Genomic DNA, 13,944 nt, shown 5'->3' on the forward strand with positions numbered 1-13,944 from the left:
GTTTTAGGGGTACTGGTTCAGCAGTCAACCAGGAAGCCAGTATCACAGGAAAGCTCCCCTTGGATTATGAGCTACATTTCCTATGTAACTTTAGCTGCATGATAAAACACTAGCAGGAGAAGCAAGTGAAAAGTATAGCAAAGCCTGCATCCCATGCAAGTAAATTGACACAGAAAGAGCCATAGGTTTTTGCTGAATTTTATTCCACTTTTGCAGCTACATGGAATGTTAGATTGGGAAGGGTATGGAGTTAAAAAACCTGATCACTTCATGCCCAGTTGCAGCAGGAGCAGCTGGCATCAAAGACGAGACCCGTCTGGCAATGCTGCAGGAAAGTCCTGCCGTTCACACAGTGGTAAAAGCTGTTCTTGTCTGTTGGGTCTGGGTACAGGCCTCCGGCTCTGCTAGCACAGAATCCACTGCCTCCGCTGCTGGGGCTGCCACCGGAGCCACTGCTTGGGCTGCCACCAGAGCCGCTGCTGGGACTGCCACCAGAGCTTCCACCACCACCACTGGGGGCTGGTGGGATTGGCTCAATAGGCTTGGAAGGGGCTTTGCAACCTGGAAGAGAAGCAGAGGGTAAGCCATCTCAGATGATTCTTCTTTCAAATAACCACTGCTGACCCAAAATGTGAATTCTACATCATTCTGAGCTTGATTTAAGGGATTCTGCCTACGTTAAATGTGTTTGGCTTGTTCCATAAAGAAAACCTGCCTTGTACTTTCTCCCTAGTGTGTGATCCACCTCAGTGTGAGTAGAGAAGGTGATCTCCTGATCTGCAACTCCCATCAGCCCCAGCCTGCTTGGTTAATGGTCAGGGATTATGGGAATTGTAATCCTAAACATCGAGAGGGCACCACATTGTCTGCCTCTGTGCCAATCAATCATGAGCACAAGGAAAAGGCTTTCAAAAAAATATCTTATTTAAAAGACCTCTGATTTCTAATTCTACTCTAGATCTGCACAACTTGTGATCTATTGAGCTGAATGCAGGTCACTAGCTATAAACTGTGGCCTGGCAGTTTTTCTGAGAACTTGTCTTTTTCTGTTTCCAAGCAGGTAGCAAGAACTGAAGGTTAATTCAACCTCTGCTTGGCTGTCATACACAGATGGTGGGTCATGAGTTGTACAGTTCAGCTCAAATCCTTCCAGAACTTGAGGGTCCCTGTGGCTGCAAATCTAAAGTACTTGGCTATCTGTGGAGTAGGTCAGGAACTACAGCTCAGTGGTAGAGTAAATGCTTTGCATGCAGGAGGTCCTTGCTTCAGCCTTTGGCATTTTTAGTTTAAAGGGTCCAGAACCTGGTGATGGGAAAGACCCTTGAGATCTGTGGTCTAGACGACACTGAGCTAGATAGGCTGATAGTCTGTCCTGGCATAAGGCAGCTTCCAATGTTCTTAATTTATGGATACATAGGTTCTGCATTCAGCACCAGTGATATGATCTCCAAAATATACCTTCTCTTTCACTCCGGCCTGCAGCAGCCCTTTCTCCCCAAGTCTTATTGGTCCCTGATTCTATAGCTGTGGTGAATTCTTCTTGGTTGTTTTACCCCCACCCTTTAATAATGCATTCTAATTTTTTGCCCTTTGAAACCTTCCAAATCCAACTGTTCTCATTCTCTCTCTCTCTCTCTCTTATGCTACCATTGATCAAAATATGTATCAAGCATGTTCTAAACAGGCTTAAAAGTGACTTAACTGACCTTGGTATCTCAGTTTGGAGGTTAGTTCTAAAATAAACAACAGTGACTTGTTTTTCAACATTTCGAACTTTTGCTGGAACTTTGGCTTTCACAATCATATCGAGAGCTTTTCCTGCTGCTGCTACTTACTAGCACTCTGCAGTCCAAGAGCGTTCTTCAGGGTGGTGATCAAGGGGTATTTGCCTTGGTTGCAGAAAGTACCAGTGAAGTCATCCAAGTCAAGAGACCAAACCATAGCACCTGCAAAGTTGTTCTTCTTCAACCACTCAGCCTGTCAGATGCCAAGAAAGATGCCCAAGTCAATCTACTATATAGAGAACCTGTACTTAGTGGCATTACATCAGCCATAGTCCTAATACCTTGATTTTGAAACTCTTGATGAACCTACCAAAACATTCTAATGCACCAGAATGAATGTAAGCTTTTGTGAGATTGGTGGCATACCTTGATCTGGAAGCTCTTAATGTTGTCATACCCCAGCCATTCATTTCCCTTGTAGGCATAAGGCACATCTTGAGGAGCATCCCAAGCTTGAGTGGCTCCATTCTTCAGGAAGGTGCAGATCTAACAGAGGAAACAAAAAGGCACCTTGTAAAACATTGCAGGACTCTGTCTTGGTTGCTGTCTCATAATGCTATGTGCATAGTGCAGACAAGTGAACTGAAAGTATCAATGCACAATTCTGCATAGGCTTCATAAAGCTTATAAGTATTTCCTCCATGGCTTAAAAAGGAGGCACAATGTGTATCAAGAGCCGAGAATACCTTGTTGGCTGCACAGTGAAAAAAGTTATTATCTTGTCCTCAGTTATCTGAAATTCCTGCCTACCCCCCACCCCAAACCAGTGTGCATTAGCCACATTGCTTCATCTCAGTATAATCTTGAGCAGAAATGCTAAAACATAGGTGCCCTAGCTAGTCATATCCATATTAAAAATGGTCCCTTGGTCCCTATGGAGGAATCCCCCCTCCCCTGCTTTCTGTCTGGCACAGAGAAAAATTTCACCAGCTACTAAGCTTTAGAAACATTTTTTTTGTACCACTGGTTTTGTGCAAACAGCATATTTTCCAAGCTATTAGGCCAAAAATTAGTTGTAGGATCTGTGTAGGATTTCTTATTTGATTGCCCTATCTTTAGAATTATATTCATCATCTGTATAGTGTAAACTGAGTGACGCAAATAAATGTTTTAAGGGATTGTGGTGGGAAAAGTGAACAAACCTCATAGTAAGCCCAGAAGCCAGCTTGTCTTGTATATGGTCCAGCAGGCCCAGCGCCAGTTGTGGGAGCACCAACAGCTGTGTTGGATGGGTCGCTGAGGATGAAGGTGTGTCCATAAGTTGGGAATCCAACAATGAGTTTCTCAGCTGGGGCACCATTCTTCTTCCAGTAGTTCATGGCATAGTCCTACAAAGGCAAATCATGTGTTACTCTCTGCTTGCAAAGTGGAATGTTAATTTCTTCAAATTTTTTTAGGTTTAGTCCCTGGCAGGCTTTAAAGCACCCTGTAAAAGCAGGCTTCCAGCTTGGGATGAGTGAATCTGCCAGCTGCAGGTTTTCTCTCTCAGTTTCTTCTTTTCCCACCCTTAAATTTGGTTCTCCACATTTCCATATCAGCATATGATTTTCGTTAAAGTAAGCACTTTTGCCATATACACATGTTTTTTTGCAAAGCAATTTTCCCTAATACAATGCCTTTTTGCATGTTATGTTCACTAGCATATTATTTTTTAATGCACATCTTACCCTAGTATATGTACTTTTGACACATTATTTGCCTGAAGAATTGCATTGCAGTATTCGGAAAAGTATGAATTTCAAGGGATGGCTATGTTTCAGTTTACATGTTGTTTCAAAACATGCAAATTAGGCAGATTGAACTTTAAATGTCTCCCCCAGCCTTATTTTCAACTTATACTTACAACATTGAAGTAGATGTTGCCACCAGTGTCTGCAGGACCTCTGTACAGAGGGCTGTTCTCTCCAGTGTATCTTTCCCAGGAGCCATGGAAGTCATAGGTCATCACGTGGAAATAGTCCAGATACCTGTGAGGAGATTAAATGTATCTGTGTCCAATTCTTCTTCTTCTTCTTCTTTGCAACTATCAGTAATATGTTGAATAAACCTTATGCTTCTAAGGCTTTTGTGGTCTCATCTTCCATAAACATTCCCTGTCTAGACCATAGCCCATTTTATGCAGTAGCACCACCATTCTTTTTTCTGACTATATATGATAGCATTTGATGTATAATTAGACCCATAAATGCAGTTTCATAGTGTAAGCCCATCACACGCCCAGTTTGCTCTTCAAAACTGATCATTATTGTGACTTCGACTGATTATATTTGGAATATTTGATCATTGGATTTTTTTTTAGCCCACCTTCTTAGGTTTGCCCTTCAGGATGAATATCTATAGCACTATCAATGTTTCGGTCCTTTATTAAAGTAATCAACAGAGGAAATAGTATCTGTAGCTTCCTTGTCTTCTGAAGTAACTCTGTGTACTAGGATTGGCTGTAAGGTACACTGTTCTCCTAAAACCAGACACTATGCTAATACTGCAGCTGCCTCTATGCCGATGATGCTGGCACAGTGATTTTAGCAATGACACATACTGGCTTGGTTTCACTTTAATGCGCAGTGTACAACTGATGAACAATACGGCACACATCAGATGATTCAAAATTACATTAATTGTAAGGGTATCTTCACCTATGCATATACAAAAGACAGAAGTTAAATTTAGAGAGAGAGAGAGAGAGAGAGAGAGAGATACTAAGCACCTAAAATACTGTACTTACTGGCCAAGCTCAGGAATCTGGTAGCCTGACTCAATATTGGAAAGACCAGCAGCAACAGCAGCAGTGACCATGAGTCTGGGTCTGTTCACTTGTTTGGCTTCCTTCTCAAAGGCTTCCAACATTTCCTACAAAGCAAACAGTAAGGTAAATGTGAATTTTCTGAGAGAGCCCCACACTCTTGTTACTGTTCGGGTTTTGAGCCAATCATATGGATTTTAGTCAACAAAATCATTAAAGTGACAATTTCAGACTATAAAAAATGCCTATGAATAAAAATTTCTTGAAAAGGTAAGAGGTGAGGAACCTGTGGCCCTGCAGATGTTGTTTGTCTACCACCATCCCTGACCACTGGCCATGCTAGCTTATGCTGATGGGAGTTGTCGTGAAACAACAGCTGGAGGACCACAAGTCGCCCCACTCCTGTTTTAGTGTTGTCACAGGAAGCACCATTTTAGAAGAGGCACCCACTTCTGTGCGAGATAGATGAAAGCATGTCTCTTCTAAAATGATGCTCATCAGTTTGGGTTTTCGTAGATAATGATATTAAAAATGAAGACCCCATCAATCTGAGGCAATTTTTAATTGATAACAAGGTTTTAAAAGATTGATAAAACCTATTGAGTAATGGGACAGTCATACACATGCTAACTTAGAAACAGGTTCCACCATCTTCTGTAGGGCTTACACCCAGGTGGTTGTGTGTAGGATAGCAGCATAAATGTTGTGGCCCTATGTAGCATTATTGTTATGCTGCTATAGCAATTGGAGACTGCTGCTCATCTCTGCTGGTGAGAGTGACTTCCTTCCTTGACTTTAGGATAGCAGTAGGCAATATGGTGCCCTCTATTGTGGACTACAACTCCCATTAGCTCAGCCAGCAATGGTCAACGGTCAGGAGCAGTGGGCATTGTGGTCCACAGTATTTGATTTTGGCCACCCTAGGTTAGGAGAATAAAGGCAGAGATAAATTGATGCTAAACTATTCAATCTGGCTTCTCCATTTCTGGGTGGTGGTGGGGGAATAAGAACAACATAATCAGTGGTTTTACCTTAACCAATAAAGTAAAGAGGGACTTATCCTGAGGGGTGCTGCCTCTAGAGCCAGGGTACTCCCAGTCAAAGTCCAGCCCATCAAACTCGTACTGGCGCAAGAAAGTGATGACAGAGTTGATGAAGGTCTGGCGGGTCTCAGGAGTGGCAACCATTGCAGTGAATCTGTAATGTGGCCACAAGAGGGTAGAAGATAATTACCTGCTTATTATGTGCATTCTTCTCTCTATTACTATGATGAAGTATGCAAGGGTTGCTTCAACTTACGGTGCTGTTCCAAAGTTCCAGCCTCCAATTGCCAGAAGAGTCTTCAGGTCCCCATTCCTGTCATAGAAGAGGTTGCAGAGATTAAATCTAGCCTATTTCTGGAACAAGGAGTCCTGAGTTGGTGCCATCGTGCTATCCATTTTGTGTTTGTTTTTATAATCTTGAACCCCATTTTCTTATGACAGATGATCTGTCAAGTAGTCTAGAATGAGTCACTTTTTATTATTGGTTTGCATCCCAACATCAGCTGACAACCTTGTAGTATCATAGCTCCACATGTACTCAAACTTTCTTGCTTCTTTGTTCTATGTAGCGCTAGGTTCAGCTAGGTTACAACATTGGCCATTGGATCCCTCTGGTCAGGAAAGCATATAATAGTGCTTTCTGTTCCATTTGAGCCTCATATAAACAAGGCAGAAGCAGAATGTGGGAAGGGCAGGTGACCATTATTCATGGACCATTACTCACTGGTTTTTCAAGCCATTGAAAGATTTATAAAGAGTGACGTCATTCCATTCAATGGTTGCAATCTCATTGTTGCGCATCCCAGCAAAGGCATAGATCAGGTGAGTACACAGACAAGGGTCAATGTTGTCGGGCTTGTATTTCCCAAGGCCTGGTCTGTATTGGCCCCAGTTGGTGAAGTAGCATGATAGCACATAGGCAGAACCTATCAAGACAAACAGGACAGGTTATAATAAAAGTTTAAATGGAATCGAGCAAGACTGAAGCAAGACTGAAGGGTGAGGAGAAGAAAGACAAGTGTGTATTTTCTTCAGCTATAATAAAACATGTATATCTGCCAAGTCTTAGTAAATATTGCAGATTTGGCATGTCATTATAGTAGGTGGAGAAGAGCATTCATTGCTGTGATATTTAGGAGGGATTGCTGCAATATTCTTAGAGACAGACACATGCAGCTTAGTGTAATGTAAATGCACTAATTTTCTAAACATATTTTCTTTCAAAATATGCATTTCAAAATCCCCTTTAATGCAAAATCCCATAAAAAGCTATGGGCTCCACTGAAAAGACCACAGTCTGTCACTGTGGAGACTGTGGTGTTTTTATAATATTGGGTTCATTTACACATATATGCAACCTGCACCTATGATGGAGGGGTTCACAGCATTAACACCCGCAGAGGCTCTTGTTTCTCCCAAAATTACAGCCTTGGATTCAAATGGAAATCAAACATTGCTCTCAAGAGGTGCTTTCCCTCTAGGTCACATCACTGCAACTCAGCTCTAAACTCAGGCTTTGTCCTTCTAACTATCTATGAGTTGAGGGAAGGGCACCACCCATTTGCTGCCTTACACAGAGCCCCTTTCCTTTGTTTTCCTTAATGGCCCATCACCCAGGCTGTCACTTCAGCTCAGGAAGTGGCCAGGTGAGACTTAGACATTAATTTAAAGAGCTGCTTTCCATACCTATTTGTGCATTCAGCAGGAGCACCAGACCTATAAAGAAAAAGGGAATCATTGGTAAATTAAATATGTATAAACTTTTATGAGTTGTTTAGAAATCATAGTGTATCACTATTGAACTTTGAGAAGAGTGGCAAACAATTTCTGTTTTGATGAAAGGCTTTGTTGTAGGCCTTATATTGGCCCCTATATTATATAATTATTCAAACATGATTTTAAATAAAAGCACATTAACTGCTTGAATTTTCAAATGAATTGTAATGGAGGTATAATTTACTCTGTCCATGCTACTTTGAGGAGGAATAATTAACTTTCTCCCATAATTTGTACCTCAAAGGTATCCATGGACTTCATTGCTAAGTATTATGCAGGAATTTTCAAAAACTGAAATTAATAGTGGGGAAAGAAGGGGCTGATACAACTGAATAAAAACCTGCAAGATTTTCAGTTGTCAGTATTACAGGGAACATACTTGGGTCTCCAGGAATTTCCCCCAACCTTATCTGGAGACACAAGGGACTGAACCAGGGACTTTTTGCGTGCAAAGCATGTGCTTTTCCACTGAGCTATGGTCATTCTCCAATGGAGGGAATCCCTGATTTCCAAATATCCCAAACAAAGAAAGCTTTCTCTCCACACTATGGAATGGAGGGAAGCAACACTTCTGGTTTTGTAAGGAAATATGGTAGTGAATGAAATCTTTGCTATAGAATAGCAAGAATAAAATAAACTTGCTCAGTTATTTTGAAATCCATTCAGTTAATGAAAATTTGTTCCCTTTTAAATACTAGAATATGCATGAAAAAGTAAAGAATGAGAATTACAGAATGAGTTTCTTCCACCAGCAGAGAAAAGATACACCATTTTATGAATTCCAGATTTGTACTTACCGGTAAGAAGCATCAACTTGGCCATCTTGGTCTCTGTACTGATCTAACATTGTTTCTCTCTTCCTTTTATACCATTCACTTGCCCTTCTACCTGTTCAGTGCCTTGTGACCAATGCATCAGGTGATTGGGACATTCATCTAAAATTATTGGCATGCAACAAATTCCAGTACCAGAACAAAGGCACAATTAAAAAACGAAACTTAAGAAAACATGGTTATCAATGTTTTTTATTTTACGAGTGCTATTGGGATCCTGGTGGAATTAGATTACAGTGTTTAAGTCCCTTTAATTGAATGATAACATATAGAAGTCAGGACTGTATATTTGCTGTACCAATTTGCTTTTGATTACACTTATAAATTGAGAACAAATACTTAGTTATATAACCCGTTTACCATGGACTTCCAGCTATTTGTCCCAGTTACCTGATTGTTCTCTTGGAAAACTGAACTGTGTACATGTATTTTGTCTCTTTGAGGGGGCCGATCTAGGGTGAAGGGGTGAGAAGTGACCAGAGGAGAAGGTTCCCCCAGCATTTGCTGAAAAATCCAGATATGTCCAGAAGCCTAGAAAGGTATGCAACCATGGTTAAAAATGGACAACTGATGATTCCTAAATTAGTGATAAATTATGAGGATCTCCCAACCAGGAATACTCTCTGCTTCCCTGATCTAGGTTTAACAAAACCATGGTTAGAATGCTGGTTCTCAACTCTTGTTAGGCTTTCCTATGTCACAGGGGTAGAACCTGTGACCCTCCAAATATTGCTGGACTACAGCTCCTATCACCATTGACCACTGATCATGCTGGTTGGAGTGGATGGGAGCAGAAGAGTCTGCTGGATCAGGGCAAAGGTCCTTCTAATCCAGTATCCTGTTCTCCCAGTGGCCAGCCAGATGTCCATAAGCAGGACCAGAGTGCAACAACACTCCACTTGTGATTCCCAGCAACTGGGATTCAGAAACATGTTGCCTCCAAAAGTAGAGGTAGAAACCTTTTTAGAACTAAAATATCCACCTGATGAAGTTAAACAACAGATCAACAGAGCCAGACTGATACCCAGAGAGAACTTGCTGCAAGACAGACCCAAAAAAGAAAATAACAAAACACCACTAGTAATCACATACAACTCCCAAATTAAAACAGTACAACACATCATCAGAGATCTACAACCTCTCCTAGACAATGACAGTTCTCTTTCTCAAGCTCTGGGAGGAAGACCCTTCATCGCCTACAGGCAGCCACCCAATTTTAAACAGCTCCTAACCCACAATAATACAACCACAGGACTCAACATGGACACTGGTACCAGAGCCTGCAATAAACCCAGATGCCAACTTTGCTGCCACATAAACCCCGACAACACCATTACTGGTCCCAACAACATCAAACATACCATCTCAGGACTATTTAATTGCTCATCTTCCAACATTGTGTATGCAATCAAATGCCAACAGTGCCCTTCAGCTCTCTATATTGGACAAACAGGCCAATCCCTACACCAAAGGATAAATGGACATAAATCTGATATCAAGAATCACAAGACAGAGAAACCAGTAGGAGAACACTTCAATCTCCCAGGACATTCTATAAAAGATCTCAAAGTAGCGGTCTTAATACAAAGAAATTTCAGAAATAGACTGGAAAGAGAAGTGGCTGAATTGCAACTAATCACCAAACTTAGAACCATGGAGAAACCTGGTCTGAACAAAGACATTGGATTCTTATCTCATTATACTTTACAAAGCTATCTTTAGCCATCTCACCCCTTGCCTTTCCCTGCAAGACTAATTGCAGCCGTTAAGAGTCGTCAACAGGTTTTCCACACCTATCAGCCGATCACCCATTCCCACCACCCTCTGAGTAATACCCCTCCCCACTCCCTCACTATATTTAAGGCTCTGGTGACTTCTGTTTCAGTGTATCTGAAGAAGTGTGCATGCACACGAAAGCTCATACCAAGAACAAACTCAGTTGGTCTCTAAGGTGCTACTGGAAAGAATTTTCTATTTTGTTTCGACTATGGCAGACCAGCACGGCTACCCACCTGTAACTAGAGGTAGAATGTAATCCGTGTGGCTTGTACCCTCTATGAATTTATCTTACCTTCTTTTAAAGCCATTCACATCGGTGGCTATCACTGCTTCTTGTTGGAGCAAATTCTATAGTTTAATTATGTACTGTGTGAGGAGGTCCCTTTTTTTTTTTTGCCTGTCCTAAATCTTCCAACATTCACCTCCATTGAATGACCCCAAGTTCTAGTGTTCTGAGAGAGGGAGAAAGACTCTATCCACTTTCTCTACATGTATAATTTTATACACCTATATCATGTCACCACTTACATGACTTTTCTCTAAATTAATTAACATGGTATTGACCTTTTTCATAGCTGCCACACTAGGTAAACATCTTCATCAAGCTACTCACTATGATGCCAAGGTCTCCTTCCTCACCAGTCAACTCCATTTCAGACCCCATGAGCATGTATATGAAATTAAGATATATATTTTTGTCCCAGTGTGCATAATTTTACCCTTATGTACTCTGTTTGGAGAGATCCTTTTGGAGCTCTTCACAATCTCTTTTTGTTTTAATCAAGCTGAACAATTTGGTATTAGCAATCTTGGCTTCCTCACTTGTTGTTGTTGTTCAGTCGTTCAGTCGTGTCCGACTCTTTGACCCCATGGACCAGAGCACGCCAGGCACGCCTATCCTTCACTGCCTCTCGCAGTATGGCCAAACTCATGTTAGTAGCTTCAAGAACACTGTCCAACCATCTCATCCTCTGTCGTCCCCTTCTCCTTGTGCCCTCCATCTTTCACAACATCAGGGTCTTTTCTAGGGAGTCTTCTCTTCTCATGAGGTGGCCAAAGTACTGGAGCCTCAACTTCAGGATCTGTCCTTCCAGTGAGGACTCAGGGCTGATTTCTTTGAGAATGGATAGGTTTGATCTTCTTGCAGTCCATGGGACTCTCAAGAGTCTCCTCCAGCACCATAATTCAAAAGCATCAATTCTTCGGCGATCAGCCTTCTTTATGGTCCAGCGCTCACTTCCATACATTACTACTGGGAAAACCATAGCTTTAACTATACGGACCTTTGTCGGCAAGGTGATGTCTTTGCTTTTTAAGATGCTGTCTAGGTTTGTCATTGCTTTTCTCCCAAGAAGCAGGCATCTTCTAATTTCGTGACTGCTGTCACCATCTGCAGTGATCATGGAACCCAAGAAAGTGAAATCTCTCACTGCCTCCATTTCTTCCCCTTCTATTTGCCAGGAGGTGATGGGACCAGTGGCCATGATCTTAGTTTTTTTGATGTTGAGCTTCAGACCATATTTTGCACTCTCCTCTTTCACCCTCATTAAAAGGTTCTTTAATTCCTCCTCACTTTCTGCCATCAAGGTTGTATCATCAGCATATCCGAGGTTGTTGATATTTTTCCGGCAATCTTAATTCCAGTTTGGGATTCATCCAGTCCAGCCTTTCGCATGATGAATTCTGCATATAAGTTAAATAAGCAGGGAGACAATATACAGCCTTGTCGTACTCCTTTCCCAATTTTGAACCAATCAGTTGTTCCATATCCAGTTCTAACTGTAGCTTCTTGTCCCACATAGAGATTTCTCAGGAGACAAATGAGGTGATCAGGCGGCTTCCTCACTGCTCACCTCTAACTCTGGATTATTTATGAACAAGTTAAGAAGCACAGATCTAAATACTGGCCCTTGGAGGACTCCACTTTATTTATCCCTCCATTGTCCATTTATTCCTACTCTCTCCTTCCTGTTTCTTAACCAGTTACCAATCAACAAGAAGACCTCTTCTTTCATAACTGCTAAGCTTACTCAGAAGTGTCTGATGAAGCCTTTTATCAAAAGCTTTTTTTTTTGGTGAGTTGGTGTCCAAGAACTTCTGAAGAGCACAGCCTTCCTACCCCTGTCCTAAGTGAACCACTGACAACTTCTCCATTGTAGTGATTGAGAAACAGTCATTTTTTAAAAAGGAACCTATGGTGTCAACAAGTGTTGCATTACAGAATCTGCTGAGGAAGTCAGGAGTTCCTCTATTCTAGGGACTACAGAACTCGGTACGTGTCACTTTCAGGTGACCTTTTTATTGACTTGTTCGCACAAAGTTTGTGAGGAGGTCATATGACATTTGTTCCTTGAACATTCATTCAGCTTTGTTGGTGGGGAGGTTGTTATATGATATCACACTAATCAAATTATACCACACTTTCCAAAAACTTTCCTTGCCACAAAAGTCCATTTTTTTTGAAGCAGGCTTGTTGTGCAAGGGCACCAAATACACTTTAATTGTGCTACTTGAATTTACCCAGTATGCAACTGAATTCCACCCACAAAATAGTGACAGTGCATAAGTGTTGTTATCTGGTGGATTTTCTACTTGGAATGCTATATCCCATTACAGCTTAGGTACGGCAAATTGTTTCAGCTACTTGCACAAAACAGCTGTGTCAGGATCCGTAACAGTAAAGAAAGAATTAACATAAAAGGTGAGGTGACACAGTGATCTAGCTACGCTGTGTTTCTGGTTTCACAGTGAAACTAACAACCACGCATACCAATGAATTGAATGCTGGCTTGAGCTGACAGTTTTGCTTGTTTCCTCTTTTCCTTGTCATCATTTTGCAATTTGTAAATTATATGGTATAAAAAAACATTTTTGAATTTCAAATTCAGATTGTTACTGAGTAATTGCATCAGCACTAGAAATTCAAATGTTTCAGAGTTGTCAGCATGTCTTTGTCTTGATTTTGGCAGAAATCAAATGTGAAGCCTCATAATGATCTGTCAATCTTCAAATACCATCTACCTTTACACAAAAAATGTCAAATAGAGTAAAGTATCAAATACTATTCTGTTTATTTCATACAGCTGCTGTAGTGCCAGCCACTGGGTCAAGAGAGGGTGAGCAGGGCAGGGTAAGATAGTGGGAAGATCCTTAAGAAGCAGGAGACATGCAGTTGAGGAGCACCAGTTGCCCCATCATGAATGTCTCAGGTTGGCTGTGCTTATGAGCCCTCTTTGCCCAAAAGCCTTGGTAATGAATGTGAAATGGCTAAACAGGGCCAGCCTGTGAATGTGTCTATGGCTGGCATTGGTAGCCCATTAGGGAAAATAGCATGGATGCATGTTCCCAACTGTGCTGGGCATAACACTGCCACACCCTTCTGTCTAATGTTTCCACATTTGTGTGATCAAGCCTGTTGACAACAATGATGGCATTTTAACAACCAAAACCACAATGTCTTTGAGGAAGAATGTATATAGTTGTAGGCAGTGCTTCCCCCCCCCTAAAAAAATGTTTAGGGGTACTCTCATTTTCCTACTCATATTGAAATACTGCCCCTCAATGAGGCCAAACTTAGATTCACAAAATGTTTAGGGGTATGCGTACCCCCACATACCCCCTCGAAAAAGCACTGGTTGTAGGGATGGGGATGAAATTCTACTGAGCTTGCATTTAAAAATGAACCTAATGAACTTGCACTTTCCGAAACAATATGAAAACTGAAAAACTGCCATCCTGCAAAATTCACACTTAGCCGAATTTTGTGCTGCGGTTATTCAACCAATGTTTCCAAGACTGCACATACTAGGGGAAAATGGGCATAAAAATGCATTTCTTAGCGAAAGTAACATACAAAAATGCATTCTATTAAGAGACAATTCTTGCAAAAATGTGTGCATTAGTCAAAGCTTACATGTTTATTAGGAGAAAGTGGAACAAAGGATTTTCTTGAGGATTTTTTTAAAACCACAAATTTCTGCAGAAAA

The 13,944-nt window shown here is 41.3% G+C and overlaps 1 protein-coding gene across 1 annotated transcript; it reads right to left on the minus strand.

Annotated features, from left to right (window-relative positions):
• Positions 1-211: 211 nt before the first annotated feature.
• On the minus strand, positions 212-8,210 carry LOC117048645 (acidic mammalian chitinase-like). Its single transcript, XM_033152713.1, has 11 exons — positions 8,144-8,210; positions 7,257-7,286; positions 6,295-6,496; positions 5,827-5,883; positions 5,559-5,724; positions 4,510-4,634; positions 3,628-3,751; positions 2,927-3,112; positions 2,151-2,270; positions 1,836-1,977; positions 212-561 (listed from the first exon to the last, which is right to left on the minus strand). The coding sequence occupies exons 1-11, from the start codon at positions 8,166-8,168 to the stop codon at positions 269-271; spliced, it is 1,470 nt and encodes a 489-aa protein (XP_033008604.1). The 5' UTR covers positions 8,169-8,210; the 3' UTR covers positions 212-268.
• Positions 8,211-13,944: the final 5,734 nt, after the last annotated feature.

This window comes from Lacerta agilis, chromosome 6, assembly GCF_009819535.1.
Source record: "Lacerta agilis isolate rLacAgi1 chromosome 6, rLacAgi1.pri, whole genome shotgun sequence".
Taxonomy (NCBI): Eukaryota; Metazoa; Chordata; class Lepidosauria; order Squamata; family Lacertidae; genus Lacerta; species Lacerta agilis.

Excerpts from the sequence above, each read along its gene's own strand:
- LOC117048645 (XM_033152713.1), bottom strand. The coding sequence starts at position 8,168 with ATGGCCAAGTTGATGCTTCTTACCG. Across the intron at positions 5,725-5,826 it reads TGGAACTTTGGAACAGCACC|ATTCACTGCAATGGTTGCCA; the intron begins GTAAGTTGAAGC and ends GCCACATTACAG. Across the intron at positions 2,271-2,926 it reads GCTTCTGGGCTTACTATGAG|ATCTGCACCTTCCTGAAGAA; the intron begins GTTTGTTCACTT and ends TTCCTCTGTTAG.